At 49.8% G+C, this 16,399-nt stretch overlaps 1 protein-coding gene across 5 annotated transcripts in view; it reads right to left on the bottom strand.

Moving 5' to 3' along the window:
* Positions 1-6,063: 6,063 nt before the first annotated feature.
* The window catches only part of LOC105568189 (serine/threonine-protein phosphatase 2B catalytic subunit 2-like), a 133,883-nt gene continuing 123,547 nt past the window's right edge, over positions 6,064-16,399 (bottom strand). For 2 of the 5 annotated variants that reach the window (XM_012023644.1, XM_012023645.1), the window contains 4 exons: positions 8,049-8,127; positions 7,657-7,754; positions 7,170-7,385; positions 6,064-6,616 (listed from right to left, as the gene is read on the bottom strand). In XM_012023644.1, coding sequence (XP_011879034.1) covers positions 7,192-7,385; positions 7,657-7,754; positions 8,049-8,127 — 371 coding nt within the window. In that variant the 3' untranslated portion in view covers positions 6,064-6,616; positions 7,170-7,191. Of the gene's footprint in view, positions 6,617-7,169; positions 7,386-7,656; positions 7,755-8,048; positions 8,134-16,399 lie in introns of all 5 variants that reach the window. The other 3 variants (XM_012023642.1, XM_012023643.1, XM_012023646.1) reach the window with 2 other exon arrangements.

Below are 16,399 nucleotides of genomic sequence, written 5' to 3'. Positions count from 1 at the left end.
TACATTTAATGCGCATTTAATGCGGGACAAATATGCGCTTTAAATGTGCATGTACAATTCGCATTTAATGCGAATTTTAATGCACATTTAGAGCGCATTATACGTGCATTGGCGCTCCTTGGGTGTCTTAAGAGTATAAGACAGGCATTCCGCTCGGGCCTTCAGTCTCTATTCGGAGGAAAAGAAAGGGCCAACTCGTCGTGGTGCAACTGACCCCTCCCGCGTACGCACGCCCCCCCGCGCGCCCTTCTCAAGACTCGGATATGTACATACGGCTCAGCGATGCGCGATTAGCCGATCGCAGGCCGACCGGTGACAAAGCAGCCAATGACACAGAACGATAGTTACAAAAACAATCGTTTAACAGTACGATAATTATACTATATATAGATATATATACATACGCGCGCGCGCGCGCGTGTGGGCGGGCATGTGTATGTACATACATGCACATACGTATTCTCTCTCTCATTCTGGCCCTTAGCGGCGTACAACACGATAATAATCAGTCGTAACAGGTACATAAAATTGTCTCTCGGTGAAACTCGACTGCGGTTGCGTTCGATGCGACTCGAGAGGGTAGAGGGAGATGCGGGTCCCCGTGGATTCTGCTCTTTCTCGTGTCTCCTCTCTCTCTCCTCGGGAATTCTCCCTCGACGAGAGAAGGAGAGCGAGAACGACTACGATACTGGAAAGTACGTTAAAGAAGCTCGGTATACGCACGTCTCTCGGCGATAACGACGGCGCGTTGTGCTACGGCGATGAGGAAAAGAAACGCAAATTCCCCGCGGCGAATCACATTTACAACAATCGGAGGGAATTATCGCGAGTCCTTGCTTTGAAATTCGCGCGATCGTGGGGTCGCGATAGCGAGAATCGTCGCGCTAAACTTGAAATCCGATAAGGTTTCCGCGCCCGCCAAACGAAATGGCGCCTTTTGCGCCACGTCAAATGTAATAAGGATGCGCCGTCGAGTTCGCGTGTAGAACGCAACGTAGCCACGAAGAGTCACACACAGCACTTTAGTTCGGTCGCTTGCAAAAGAAAAAGAAGAAGAAGAAGACGGAGGAGAAAACAAGGACCGTTACAGCAGATCGCGCTCGACTGCACAAAAGCGCGAGCTTCTCCCCTGAAAGACGCTTTCAAAGTTAAACGATTCTGTTACGATAATGAGACGCCGCTTAAACGGTTTTACTTATCATAAATGTGTGTGTGTGTGCGCGTGTGTGACGAAATGAGGCTTTACGCGAACGAACGCAGGAAATACAAGCTTTGCGTATATGCGTAATATCTGATTATGCGTGTGTTTGTACGTACAGAGCGCTGCGCGATTTACATGACAAATTATCTCATTAGCGGACCCTTTGAGGGTCACAAAGCCGATTTTTCCTTCAATCTAAATGTCATCCTTTGCCTTCATAAAGTATCGCAATGATTGTGCTTCGAATTGCATCTTTACAAACCACCCGTTTAAAATTAAGTGAGTAATGAGAAGTTAATTTTCAAAGAGAACTGATCCTCAAATTGCACAACGAGCTTATAAATATAATTTGTCGCGCGACAGTCTGTATATACATATAGCACGCACGTGTATCGTGTGTATTAGCGTGTATACATGATTTTTTTTCACTTCGTTTGCTGCGTACATGTATAAAGAGCAGGGTTGGGGAAGTTACTTTATAAAAGTATCGAGTTACAGTTACAGTTTTCTCGCTAAAAATGTAACTGGTTACGGTTACAAGTTACCAATTCTGAAAAGTAACGCGTTACAGTTACTCAAAAAGTAACGAAAGGTTTCTTTGCAGTTACTCTATTGCAATAAAAATAAAAATAGCAAATCTGCATTTGAATTGTAAAGTGTCGATGAAGGCGTTTATGCGCAAAGGCAGGACCCAATGCGAGATCTGTGGAGGTTTACAATATATATAAAGTAACTATTAATGTGTAGCTGAGTTAAGTTACGGTTACAGACGGAGAGAAAGTAACGAAGTTAAGTTGGAGTTACCAAAAGAAAGTAGCTGTAACTGTAACTTCGTTACAAGTAACGAGTTACTTCCCAACCCTGATAAAAAGTGGCCGAAGAGTCGCGTTCCATATACGGCGGTGCCGTTGCGTGTCACGCCTGTGATACAAAACGCATATTTGGTGTCGGCACTGTATCCTCAAATAAAACGGGATGTCCGCGTGCCGCCGGGTCGTTCCAGGATGGATCGTCGGATCGAGATAACGCCCGCGGCTCTCGCGATAAAATTAATTAATTGGATCGCGACAACTCTGAGAACTCGTCGCCGAGAAAGCGCCGAGGAATCAATTCCTTCGTCCGCGAGAAGTTCACCGGAGGGAAGACCGTTTCTTCGAAAGAAAAGCCGACGGCGGGAACGCGCGCGATCGCACTCTGGATCTCTCGAGTATCTCTCTCGCAGAGGAACGACGTCGGGGGTGATTGAGTTCATCCGAGGGTGGGAGTCGATTGGAAATGATTTGGAAACGTCTAAACAAGGCACAAGTCAAGACTGTTTATCCGAAAGGTGGATGGTCCGTGAAAGTTCGTGTATGCGAAAGGGAAGTCCCGTCGATTCGTTCCTCGCGTTCGTAGAACGGATATCGCCTCTACCAAACCAAAGGATAGACGGGAGAGCTGGCTTCAGTCGCGTTCTGAATCATCATTATCGTGTCACCCTCGTCGTATCGTAGCGCACACGACGATCGCGATTGTGTATGTACGTGTAGCGTTATATGCGCGTTGATTAATTTCACCCGCGTGTCGTCTCATTTTGAAAATCACTAGCAGCGCCGAAAACGCGTATGCGCCTCGTGTTTCGCGACAGCGATAGTACAAGTGATAACGGTGTAGCGATGATTGCAACGGCGACAGCGGTGACAATGGCAATAATAAGATCATTAATCAAAAGTGAATAATAATCGCGCCGTAATCATAATGATGCGGTAATATCAGATAACCAACACTATAATGTATACACGCGTGTATACAGGGTATCCCGGAATTGTGGCAGCCTCTTTCATCCGGGAATTCTTCGATCGATTTCGAATCGATCTCCTCCCCCTTTTTTTTTCAATAGAAAATGGCACTGATACATTGCTTTTCCTCCCCCTCCCTCCCTCCCCCCCACCCAACTACAAGCGAATCTCGGACATTGCACTTTGAGTCTTACGTTCGGTTTCGAGAATTGAATTGTGGAAAATCGATGACACTCGTGGAAATTTACGTTACAAGGAAAAGTCGGTGAGGGGAAATCCACAGATGAAAGGAGTGACGATAGCTCTGGGACATCCTGTATATATCGTAGTGCTCCTTTTTATATATACACACACATATATATACATATATGTATATATGTATATATACACATGTATACTTATATATTTATATTTATAATTATAATATGTATTATTTATAATTGTGTATATTATATTATATATTTCATTATTATTTAACACATTCTTTTGTACAAGTAAATTAATTAAGAATAAGTATAACTTGGTAGCAAAGAGAGATAGAATTATTATTCACTGTATATTTTTATATCGTAGTGAGAAGAAAGAGATATATATCTTATTTCATTTATTATAATATTCTTTCATTACTTTTATTATGTTTCAGACCGTAACACGCTGACGATGCCGTCATTCGGCTTCCGGAGATGCTCTTTGCCTCGCGTCTCTCATCTACGCACTTGCCCCTCTTGCCCGGTACCCGATATGATTAGGCTTACGATCGTCCGCGCTGCTCGCCGACGCTAAATTTCATCTCGCGTAGCTCGCCCAAGGCGCGACGTCTCGATTTCTAGAGAAGAGGTAGAAAAAACAGCGAAAACGACGACAAAATCCCGCGATACGACCGCGAGCGATTATTACTATAAATATTACAGACGAGAGACGAGAGTAGCCGCCCTCGATTCTGATTATCTTCGGGACGTCACGTGCGACAAAGCGTATTGAGCGCGTGACAGCGCGGACGATCGAAGCGGAAGCGTCTCGAACGGCGAATCGCGTTCGTTTCCCGCACGTGTTTTATATTTCTCTAGCGATTATAACTCCCCGTGGAATCTCCACCCCTCGAAATAAGTAACTCGCAAAAATGTAATATATTATTTTCATCACGAAATCGTTTACGGCACGTCGTCATCTCGCGATTACGGTTCTCGAGTTTTTTTTCCTTTACCTCACGCCTCGGCCGTTCTGTACCGCTGCGCCGCAAAATTCACGGCAAGGATCCACTCCCGTGCGCCAGGTAACAAGCAGATCGCGGCTGCTGTTTTCAGGCTTATATCAGGCAGGAGCACTCGAGACAATAGATTGACGCCTTTGTCACGCGTGACGCAAGGTGCTGCTTTCCTGTGAAAACGCATCGTCTTCTCTTTCTCTAATTCTTACTAGCCCGCGCGCGTTACCTCAGCACCATTATGACCTACTATCGGATTTTAATTTCGTGCCTATTGGCGGAGCTCACGCCCGGATAGCATGTTACAATCGCCCCGCCGGGGCGTGCCTCTAATCGTTTCAATTTACACGGCTCTTTCTAGCAAACTTGTGCGACTAGTCGTGGGGGCAAGAGATATGCATCGCATGTCTAAACGAGCGTACGTTTCATAGCCCACTGATATACATGTACGCATTTCAGAGTCCCCGTTCATGCGGAATTAAGTTCTCCTCTTGACGTCTCGACGTCAGGAAAAGTGCTATTATTCAAAACTATCTCGTTTTCGACATGTGCACCTCTAAAACTCACCCTCTAAGATATCACAAGATACATGACAAAACGGAAGTTCATAGAGATCACATGTAAGACGATACACTCCAGCCCGATGCTACGCTGCCGTGATACGAGCGAGATACTTGCGTGATATCATAACCGGTAGCTCGGTTTTAACGAAACACACTGGTGGTCGCTATTGAGACCAGCTGGAACCCGACGATCATTATGCAACATGGCGAGATTCACCTCAGTAACTTAACGGATAACGAATATCTTGCGTGTAAGATCATGGGCCGTGCGCATGAAGTGGAGGTACAACGAAAACAACTTCATCTCCGTGAGATACAGCGCGGAGATACAAACGAAAACGAGATATTTCCTTCGATATCGCACGAACGAGAATGTCGAATGGATCCTCCGGGGCAGAACGGCCAAGATAGATCGTGTCGCAACGAGTGGTAGTTGGGAACGATGCGCGCGCTCGACGTGCATTTCTTTCGCGCGTTAATTATTTCGTGCGATCGTGACGGACGTGTGCACGCGCGGCAGCGAAAAACACGGTATTCGGATTACATAATAATTAATAATAATGATAATAATAATTAATAATAATATATAATATTTATAATATTTATGTATATTAAATAAATTTCTCGATATCATATTTATATATTTATATATATATATATATAATTTAGGACTTAGCCCTAAGCTTAGCTCGACTTAAGATTTAAGTAACCCCACCCCGTGGCGCGGCGGATGCATGCCCTTACGCGTCATCCAGGGCGGACACATCTTAAGAACCTAGTAAAATCCTAAAACCGGAAGCTCCGCCGTGACGACAGGCCAGCTGCCTTCTTTGTTTCTTTGGCGGAGACCGCTCGTCCGTTCTCTCTTTCTCTTTCTCTCCCTCTCATTCTCTCTCTTTCACACTGTCTATGCGATTCCTCTCATTAGATAGACGTAGCCGCGCGCGAGCCGTTCGCTTCCGTTCTCTCCTCGCCTTTTCGCGCCGGAGAAAGAAAAGACACGTGAGAAATGGTGCCCGGCGGAGACGGCAGGGTCGTCCTCTCCCCGGTGCATGAACATCCGATTCGCTCGACGTGTAAACGAATCTATCTACAAGATATATCGCTCTCTACGTCCCGCTCGTCGTTGATACGCGCGTGCTCGTATACATCGGGTCGATTAATCCGCGAGAAGTATACGTGGTGTACACATTCATGGACGTCGGGAAGAGAAGAGAAGCGAGGAATTGCGAGAGACGGAGTAAGCAAAGGAGACAGACAGACAGAGAGAGAAAGAAAAAGAGAGAGAGAGAGAGAGAGAGAGAGAGAGAGAGAGAGAGAGAGAGAGAGAGAGAGAGAGAGAGAGAGAGAGAGAGACAGAGAGGGAGAGGGAGAGAGAAAAATAGCAAGGAATAATTGCGTAAACGGGGCGAGAGATTGGGAACGTCGCGCGCGCGCGCGCGGCTCATCGCAGAAGGGAGGCTAAACGTTCTCGTTCTCCATTCGCGAGCGCAGCGTACGCGAAAAAAGAGATACGGAGGCAAATCCTCGGAGAAGAGGAGGCCCGCGACGAAACGCCCGGCTGGACGCTTCTCGATGTTCACACGCAGCCCTCCTTTCCTCGACTGGTGCTTTCGTCCGCTATGCGCGCACCGGGACCGATGGCGATGCTCGTTGAAAGTCGCATCGACGAAAAATCGCTTTCGCTTCGCGGCCGTCTGCTCCGTTCCTCTGTCTTCCTCTTGCGACGGCGATGGCATCTCCTGACTCCTCGATGAACAGCGCACTGGTTGTAACAGCCGGGGGGGAGAGACGAGCAAATGGTTTTGCAAATGTTCGGTGGTGGCGGCGACTGCGCCGGGATCTTAAGACCCGTCCATCCATCCGCCATCTGAAAAACGTTCATTTTATTACATTGACGTAATGGCACGAGACGTTTACGCTCTTCAGTCCTTTCCCCACGGTAGTATCGGACGAAGAGCACGGTGCTTCGGCTGCTGGTTAGTTTCTTTTTCTACAAAATTGGAATAACGTCGAAATGATTCTCGAGGAAGGAGATTATCACAGGTCGACGGCTGAGGGCCAGTTTCGCAAACATCGGTTAACTGCTAACCGAAGGTTAATTGATCCTCTGTCTCTTCTTAACTCTTCTGAACTCTAGTTAACAGTTAACCGATGTTTGTGAAACTGGCCCGAAAGAATTCACGTCGTCCAAATTCATTCGAGCGGTCTCTCGCGTGAGAGGAAACGTCAAAGTTACGAAAGATAGATTAATAATTAACGGCAGGTTGTTAATTCAAATGAGAGTCTGAGGTCGGTCGGGACAGCGCGTTAGATACCGCGTAGCTCCGGGAAATTCACTGCCTAAGCCGGGCGGAGGCGCGTGCAAGGCTCTCCCTTCTGTCTTTCGACGTTCAGAATCTGCGGCCAGCACAGACGCGTACCTTGATTGGACGAGTGTGGGGCTCACGACTGCGGTTGCGGCATGTTGTGGTCCCGCTTGTCTCCCGCAGGAGGCGGCGGCTTTGTCACGGCTTTCTCCTCGTTCACCGGCGTGGGCGGTGCGTCTTTCCTCGGTGGCATCCTTTCGTTTATGGCGTCCAAGCCCTTGGCCTCGGCGAACGAGGTGATTTTGTGATTCGGCGAGAAGCCCTGGAGAGCTGCACGGGACGGAAAACAAAATGATAAAGCAGAGCGCCAAGACGCGCGGTATCGTGAGAGAGAATCGCTGCGACGAGATTCTTTCCTTTTCGCGATTATTCAGTTCTCATCAAACGCCTATTGTCCGCGAATAATGTAATAATCGCGGCACTCGCGCGCTTTTCGGCGCGCTGTAAGGACAATTAAATATACGTACGGTTCGCTGCATTAAAAAATTTCTAAGCTGAATTAATACATATGTATCCAAACGTTGTTTAATAAAATTCTTACCGTTTTTCAGAGAGGTTTTGCCACCAGATAATGCACCGAGCGGCAAAGCTCCAGTCGGCGTCAAGCCCTTCAACTGCAGCACGCTCTCGCTCTCCTCTCTGTGAAACAGAGATTAAAATTATGTTACAATAATAATTAAATAATTAAAATTCTCGGCAAGCGCAATTATGAACGTTGTAGGTCAGCTTTTTGCGCAACGCTTTATCGCAATGTTTAACTCGGTAAAGAGAATTCGCCGTCGCGTGGCCAATGAATCAGCTTGCGCACGTCCATTATTATCTTTGCGCTAAAGTATTTCAGGACACACGCGGCGACGTATTCAGACATTTCAGACGCAAGGTGTTTTATTTTCAAGGTATTTTACAGACGGACTGTCTTTGTCGTTCACTCACCTCAGGACGGAGAACACCCGTGCCATTTTGCCAATGGCTCTGATCTTGTTTCTGATCACTTCCTTACGTAGATTGGCTGCTGCACCTACAAATATCAGAGACGCGTATTATGGCATTCGTGCGACCACGAGTATTTAGCACCTAGATCATCCAGTGACGATTGACGTGGCGGAAGGAACACGGGGCGAGCCGCCTGAGTCGTAACAATTAGCCTTATTCCCCGAACGTCGGCGTCCAATTGAGAGGAAATTAAGGGCGGACCGGCAGTTACGGCGAATCCTTGGAAATTCCCAACCCGCGCCGCGTTTCGTAAATGCCACGCGCGAAAGTATTCCTCGGGGTCGAGGTTGATGGCGCGCGGTTGCCAGCGGTACAAAGGCCGGTCCCCCCCCATTGATTTACAATACGTTTTGATCAAGAGACCCAGCGGCCTCGCCACGTCGCCTCGTCACCGATTTGCCCGCGCGGCCGTCGCCGCGCACGCAAATCGCTTGCGATGATTACTCGCCGGTCTCGCAACCGTCAACTACCGTTCTCCCTATCAGAGCTTACCGGGGGGGGGGGGGGATATACGTTATGTTATTAATAATCACTCGTTATTCTCATCGGGTCACGCCAAGACATAACAACGCCAAACTACGGGCAAAAAGTCTGCGCACATCACGAGCGGGGTCGGGGGGCAGAACGTGTATTGTACAAGCAAGCCACGTGACGAAAAAAAACAATAAAAAAAGTTGCACGTGCTTCGTCGCGCTCGCAGGGCAATCGCGCGCTCTTCGCAGCGAAAAGGGGTGGTCCATTCGCCGACCCTACGGGAGAATCGAGAAAGTCGCGATGCGAAGAGCGCGCGGACTGCGGACGCGCGGACGCACCAGAAGCTGCGTAAACGTGCGTAAATGCAGTGTAGAGAGCTTTCGCAAAAACTGTATTTTGTGTGTGTGTGTGTGTGTGTGTCTGTGTGTCCTAGACACATCAAAGATGCTGCGTAAACTTGATGCGAGAGAAAGAGAGGCATGCGCATGCTGTACAAGCGCGAAACGTACGCACCATCGGCCACTACAAACTCTTATCGTTACCACTTCGCCCTGGCAATCGCCTGCTACCCTTCGGGGCTCGTCGCCAGCGCGCAGGAGTCGCGGCCCGGTTTACGAGCGGATTCGGCAGCCCGTGCCCGCGCTCGCCGCGAAAGGCTCCCGGGGGCCGCCGGCGCAGCGGAAGCGGAATTTCACGGTTTACGACGTCCGACGGGGAACGTCATTTAAAGGAATTTATACGGACGTTCGCCCCGGGCGGCGACTCTTTCGCAGCGAGCCGTCAGTTTATCTGTTTGCTCGTTAATTGACGCAACGGTCTCGAGCCTGGTCGCTCGAACCGATTGTACCCTTAACGAGAGGGGAGGGGGGGCTCGTCCCGTTTAGCGCCGCTAAAATCTTCCGTCGGCGAGAGGTGCAGGAGACACGGACACGCTCTCCTTCTGTTTTTTTTTTTACCAGGGCGTTAAAGTATCATGTCTATCGCTCCTCTCTTTGATATCTTCGCGTCGGGAAGATTCGCTTCGGGACGACCACAACTAGCGCTCGTTGGAAAGAACAATAGAGCGTATTTACGAAGAGGCCGGGCCCCGCGTCATTTTCACCCCTGGTCGCGCGATCCCGTCCCCAAAATTCGATCGCGTTCGGCGCGCGCCGTTCGACAATGAAGAGAAAAAAAAAGGGACAAAAGCCGCCCCTCGCGTCCCGCCTCGTTCGCGCTAAAACGGACGCGGATCGAAAGGGCCGCGGCGCCGGAAGTATCGACGTCGCTTCTCGTCGCGCGTCTCGGTCGCGCGCCGTATCGCGTACACGCGATTCCCGGCATTCTAATGATTTACGGCGACGGATCCCCGCGGTCCTCCCGGTCGCCGCCGCCGCGATAATGTATCGGGCCGATTTGTCAGAGCCGGCCGGGTGGGGCGCGAAATTTCAATCTTCCACGTCGTTCGCGAAATCTCTGACCGTGCGCGACGGCCGTTTTGTTTCCGCTGACGGCGAGCCATCTGAAACGGCGGGATCGATCCCGAGCGTCGCGGGGACTCCGGGAGGATCGGCGCGCGGCCCCGCGTCGCCGATAGATTAATCAGCGGGATGCCTTAAATAGCCGCCGAGCCGCCCCGAATATCGGCGACGTTACGCGCGTCGCGGGTCAATTAAATGACGCCTTCTATAATTAACGGGGGCCGCCGGGAGAGACGGCCGTCTCTCTCCCGGCGAAATTGTTCGATATTACGCCGCGCCCGCACAGGTGCGTTTCCACGGCGTTTCAATCTCGCGTAATCCGAAATCTCGCGGTTACCGGGGTTACCGCTCCGAGGGCTATACGAGGATTGCGCCTATCCGGCGGAAACGGGACATCGACGTCGTCGTCGTCGTCGTCGTCGTCGTCGTCGTCGCGCGCGCGCGCGAGAGAGCGGGTATCGGGTTTTAGTCGCCAATTTTCGCGTAACGAGATTATCCCGCCGCTCGCAGTTTATTATCCACGGGTGCGGGTACGACTCGCGAGTCCCGGGATTCTCTCACGGGAGATCGGGCCGATCGGCGAAAGACGACTCGAGCGGGGGTCGCGGGGACGCCGAGGACGCGCGTCGCGTTTCCCGGTTCTCGCGTCGAGGATCGATAGTCGAGTCGAGGCACGTCAAATATTAGGCGCTCGGCCTTGGAGCGAAGAGCGCAATTTCGCGTCTCGCGAGGGAATCCCCGCGGCGGAGGCGGAATTTGGGGAATTACGTCCCGCGCGACGACGTCCCGGCGAAAGACGCGGAAAAGCGTACTGAAAAAAAAAGTTCGCTACCGTAGCCAATCATGTGGTTTGCTGAAAGGATTTTGATACCGTAACTATACATGTCTGAAGCACAGCAAATGGTTTGCCGTGCTCGCACCCGTTACAATAGGCACGGTAGCAAAATATTCAGCTGTCACAACTAAACATTGGCGGTCCATCTTTTACAACTGAAATTTAGTTGCCGCACGCAGCTACGGTAGCTACATTTTTCTTTCCGCGCGGGATCGCTCATTCCGCATCCTTCGGAGAGGCGTCCTCGCTCTTCGATCGAACCGAGGCGCGCATCCGGGGCCGCAGAGAGAAAGAAAGAGAGAGAAAGAGAGAGAGAGAGCCCCGGGGATAGTCCTGCGCTCACAAACGGAGAGAGGATGCGGCACATACAACGACGTGTATAAACGTCAACTACAAACTTATACAACAGATCAAGCCTTTTGCTCTCTATACATTTATGTGTCCAGCGCACGGTTACGCACACGTAATCTGCCGCAACGACGTCATCGGTGCACTCGAAATAGCGTAATTCGAGATTCGCGCCGCGCCGTGTGACGCGAACGCGCGCAGTGCACAGTGTTTCGGCGTGACAATTCGGGGGCGGGAGTTTTCGCGAGAAAGAGAGACACAGGGTGCGAAACGGATCCCGGCGTTTCGATGAAAATTGAACGTAGATTATCGCGCAATCCCCGATGTCGCGGTGATATTTCGACGAGCGCTGATATTAACGCGCGACTTTGACGCGGTTCTAATTAGGGTAAGGTGACCAAATGCGGATCGACAATTCGACGAGTCGCTGGTAAGCGACACTTCAAAGCGATTCACTTAAATTTTGCTCTTTCATACATTTACAACTTTATGCTATATATTGTCGATGCCATGATAGGCATCGACGTTTTTCTTATGTCGCTTATCAGCGACGCATCAGAGTGTCGATCCGCATCTGGTAACTGGTGCGAATTTGGTCACCTTACCCTACTCGCGACCCAACTCCAATTATTCAAATGGGAGCTTGACGTTTGAACCATTTAGGTTCGGAGGGTCCTCGCGGGCCCAGGTTCACAAATCGATGTCGATCATGATTTTTCGGGCCGTTTAATGACGACTAGAATCTTCATTGACCTCGTAAGAAGACCCGCATACTGGTCGATATCTCATCGACGTACACTGATAGAAAAATATCTAGTATTTGAAACTATAGTTGCATAGTAAAATAATTATAGTCGGGAATATCTTTTTTTAAGTAATTATTACTATCATGTTAGTAATAGCAACCATATAGACACAGTGATGCCTATTTAAAGACTAATTAAAAAACTTGCTGTCCATATTTTATAATACAAGTGAAATTTAGTTGCCACTCGTAGCTACTGCAGTTTTTTCGTGCAGATATCACGATAAAGTCTTCTAAATATCAACTTGATTATTGATTTACATGATCTCGATTGGATTTCAATGATATTCATCAGACTCTTCGTCGACTTGTGAACCCGGGGGAGGGGGACTCCCTTCGTCCCCGCGAAACGGTGTATCGTGTCAACGGTACCCCACCCGTCGTACCGGAATCGTCGAAATTTAGGGTAACACGGGATTTCGAAGCCGGCGACGGGTCTGAAAACGGACGAGGTTGTAATGACCCGCCGTGTAATGATCGCCGCGCGTAACGCGATCCGATGTTATTTTCGCGCGTGCACGCCGTTGCGACAGTTGTCTACCGAGCTAACATTTATCAAAACGCAAGTCGAGTCTGGCACCGAGTTCTGAGCATGCCGCAGGCCCGTCGTATATATTCTCGCGGTTTCTCATCCGTTTTACCCGTCGTCTCCGAGTCGCGACGCGACCGCTCGCCCCTCTCGCAAATCCGCGGATGCGCGCCCCGTTAATTTATCGGGACGGAGGAGGCTGCGAAAGGCGATCGCGCCACGTTCCGATGCGCAAAGATACTCTATCTTATCGATGTTGCAAGAAAAAACAAGATAGATCGATGAAACTCTTTCGCGAATCACTTAGATCCCGCTCGACGCTACTTGCCGCTGCGGAAATAAACCGCCGTGCGATTCGCTCGACCTGATTCGACGCGATTCGCCCTCCCGTTTCTGTGCTCGAAAACAGCGCGGGGATAACTAGTGCTCTATCGGATTCCCCAAAAGCAGTTTTAGAAGCCGCAGGCCACCCTCGTCGAACCGACTTGCGAAACGGGCGGTGCTTGTCCCGTCAATTACTCTCGCACAATGAGTGCGACACAGATAACCGTCATCTTACAGATCACCGATGCTCGTCGTCGATGGTCCCCCGCGGTGGGCGCGACGCTACGAGATAGGCGATCAAGTCGGCTCGAGATGTCAAACGCTCCTCCGAATGCAGGTCGAACGTGTCGCTCATTTTCGCAACGACGGGCCTTCGACATTGATCCGGCCATAGGCGCCGCCGCGTTGCAACAACCTCGCCTCTCTCGTCAACTTTTCTTTCACGAACAGAGACTGAACGGAAATGCGACGCCTATGCTCCGTTCACGTGGACCATAGTACAACCAGTATGTTCGCTCTCTGTCGGCCCTTGGATCTTTTCCTGCTCCCGATCGCGCGGTATTCCGCCATGTCTTTGGTCCGAATCCAGCGTATGCGTGTGCGTACGTGCTGGCAGTTGTATGAGCGGTGGCGTACTCTCTGAAAGTCAATCGGCGAATTATCGCTGAATGCGATTTTCAGTGGTACACTTGCAACTGTTTCCGGTGATAATCCACAGATTTTTAGAGAGCAGCTTCGATGGACCACTACACTTTTCTCTCTTCAGCTGCGTTCGGCATTGCAAACCTGCGGCGTCGGAGTGCGCTCTCCTCCCTCGCTCACTCGAGTGCCAAAGGGGCACTCCGACGCCTCGGATTTGCAATGCCGGACGCAGCTACTGGCTGGATCAAGAAAGTGTCGGAGAAGGGATCGAAACGAAACGAATGACCGAGCGAGCATACTATTGTTACACTATGCGTGGACCGTTCGATCGAGAACAGAGAGGATCGTACGTACCCAATGGCGAATGTTTAATCCCCGACTGTCACGCGGGCATCGACGTCCGACGTCACGGTAGACGGACGTCTCTCGCGTAGCAATTTTTCGTCTTGCCGAAAATTTCACTTCTGTAAGTCGCGACGCCATCGCGCGTGTTCGCGTTAATTAATTTGGTAAGCCGTGACGCCGGGGCGGCCGCGCGGCGACCGGGCACGGGCGCAGCAGTCGAGGATCAACGACGACCGAGCAACGCGACTAATTGGGTGCCATTGGGTGTTTTAGACATATTCCTATTTGTATAGTCTGCGTTCGAATCGTGAACGACTGTAGCCGGCGGGGGGGACTGAACGCCGCCGCGCTAATCAACCCGCGCCCGAAATCTCCCCTCGAAATCGAATCCCCCTTCGTGGTCCCGAAAGGGGAGCAGCGAGATCGCGGCCGTTAACGAGGTTTATCGCTCGTTAATGCGGGGATCGACGCTAATTCTCTCCGCGGCGCGGAGAATTATCTTACGTCTCGTAATTATCGAGTCTCGTTACTCGAGGGGAGGCTCGGGCGGGAGAGAGCGCTCGCTTTCGTTATGCCGCGCGTACTCGGGATGGCGTAGGAGAAAACGGCGTAAAGTCTCCGGCGGGCTCGTCGTTCACGGCCGAAAGATAGAAAGATAGAGAGATAGAGATAGAGACAGAGCAGAGATAGTAGAGTGTAGGTTCTTACTCGCACTTTCAACAAAAAGAACAACTCACCGTACGCGATGGTAGGTGGGGTCGTATTCGGACCGGACACCGTCGGGTTACCATCGGGTTACCATGGCGGCCATGGTGCGCCCATGGTTGGTTTACCGATGGTTGAGCGTAGTGGACGTAAGTAAAAGGACAGAAGTAACCAACAATGTGAGAGCAGCGTCAAATGCGGCCGAAGAGAAGAGATAGAGAGTGGTGGAGATTTTTTGGTCGGTTTGTTCGGATTCACATCCCGTACGGGAAGACGTGTTATTTTTTAATTTTTTTAAAAAATATTTTGACAGTTTTGCGGATGGTTGTTGGTTGGTGTCGGTGATGGTGGTTGGTGGTTGGTAGTGGTCGCGATGAGGTGGTTGTAGAATTATGGCGCAAAAGGAAACAACACATAGAACAGACAAGAAAAGACAAGTGTGCACAGCGTAAGTGGCATTCAAATCAAGCATGTGCGTTAGACGATCTCTATTGTCGTTGAGTCGTCTCTTTTCTTATGCTTTCTTTCGTGTGACTGAACTCTCAGTAGCGGATCGGCGCGGATCTGGCGCGTCTCGCGCGCTGTTACTTTTGAGAGCTTTGTTTAATTATCAAGAGGGCGTTTAACGGTTTTCCCCCGAGGGGAAACTATATTTTGTTAAAATTCTTGCTCCGAGCACGGCTCAATCCGCTACTGAGGCATCTGAAAATCGGCCAAGTCGCTCTTCGGGCGCAAGAACGTTTTACGCGGCACCGCTCTCCGTCGCGGTGATATTTTTCTTTCCCTTCGCAAGAATATGATATTTACTCCCGACGCATTCCGCGTGTAATTACGAAACAAATTCCCGGGAATCACGGGTAAGGTTACCCGTGTCACATTTTCAACACGAGAAAATTCTCTGGGGAAGGCGGCACTTGTATCATACCACCATGACTGTGACGAACGTGGGAAACGTTTCGCATTAAAATTCATCGCGTTGAAGCAGGAAACTCCGCCAGGAATACGCGGTATTTTACAAAATAGAACTTGAATTAACGTCCCGAAATCACTGCGAGCGAGCGACTTTGCCGATATTGAAATTCCCGTAAACGAGCGCAGTTACGTTCGCGATTGCGCCATTTTAAAAGGCCGTGAATACTGCAAATATCAAGAAAATAGTCGATTAGAGGGTGAGAAAGATGATATTTAGTCTGCGCCGACATTGCCAAACTTGGGCGAGCGTACAAGAATGCTCGGTTCGATTTGAATAATGCAATTCCATAACGCGCTCTAGATGGTGTGAAAGAAATGAAATTAGCTCGTTCAGAGAAGAAGACATCTGACTCTCAATCGCGTGCAATAAGATATTCAAGACATCTGAAACGGTACCAATTATAGAACTAAAGCTCGCTTAAATTTTGCCGAGAACAAATCATTAAAATGTACGATCGCCTTCAGCAAGTTCGAACACGTCGAAGATTACCTCATCTCGAGTCGGAAGAGATCGATTCTAGACGCTCGAAAGGTAAACAGCGAATTCGAGTAGCGAATTTCGCAGGGGACAAAGTTTTCAAAGTTAATCGGTCCCGCGAAATTTTGAGAGAGAGAAAGAGAGAAAGAGAGAGTCAAAGAACTCGTTAGATAAGATGAAAGTAATCTTGACGTAACGCAGCGATCGTAATCGCACGTGAGATTATCATTGTACGTGGCGCAACGTCGTTATATAGAAGTTTCCTGGAGCAACTGTCTAAGAGAAAAAGAAGTCGATTAATAAATTTTCGCAGGATCGCTCAAGGATGCGGCCGTCCAGCCACCGTGCTCGTCCCGTCAAGCGGAACATCTTCC

Source organism: Vollenhovia emeryi, unplaced genomic scaffold, assembly GCF_000949405.1.
Source record: "Vollenhovia emeryi isolate VEMERY1.0 unplaced genomic scaffold, V.emery_V1.0 DF939131.1, whole genome shotgun sequence".
Taxonomy (NCBI): Eukaryota; Metazoa; Arthropoda; class Insecta; order Hymenoptera; family Formicidae; genus Vollenhovia; species Vollenhovia emeryi.
The sequence above is the reverse complement of the archived record's forward strand: the minus strand, read 5'-3'. Positions and strand labels throughout refer to the sequence as shown.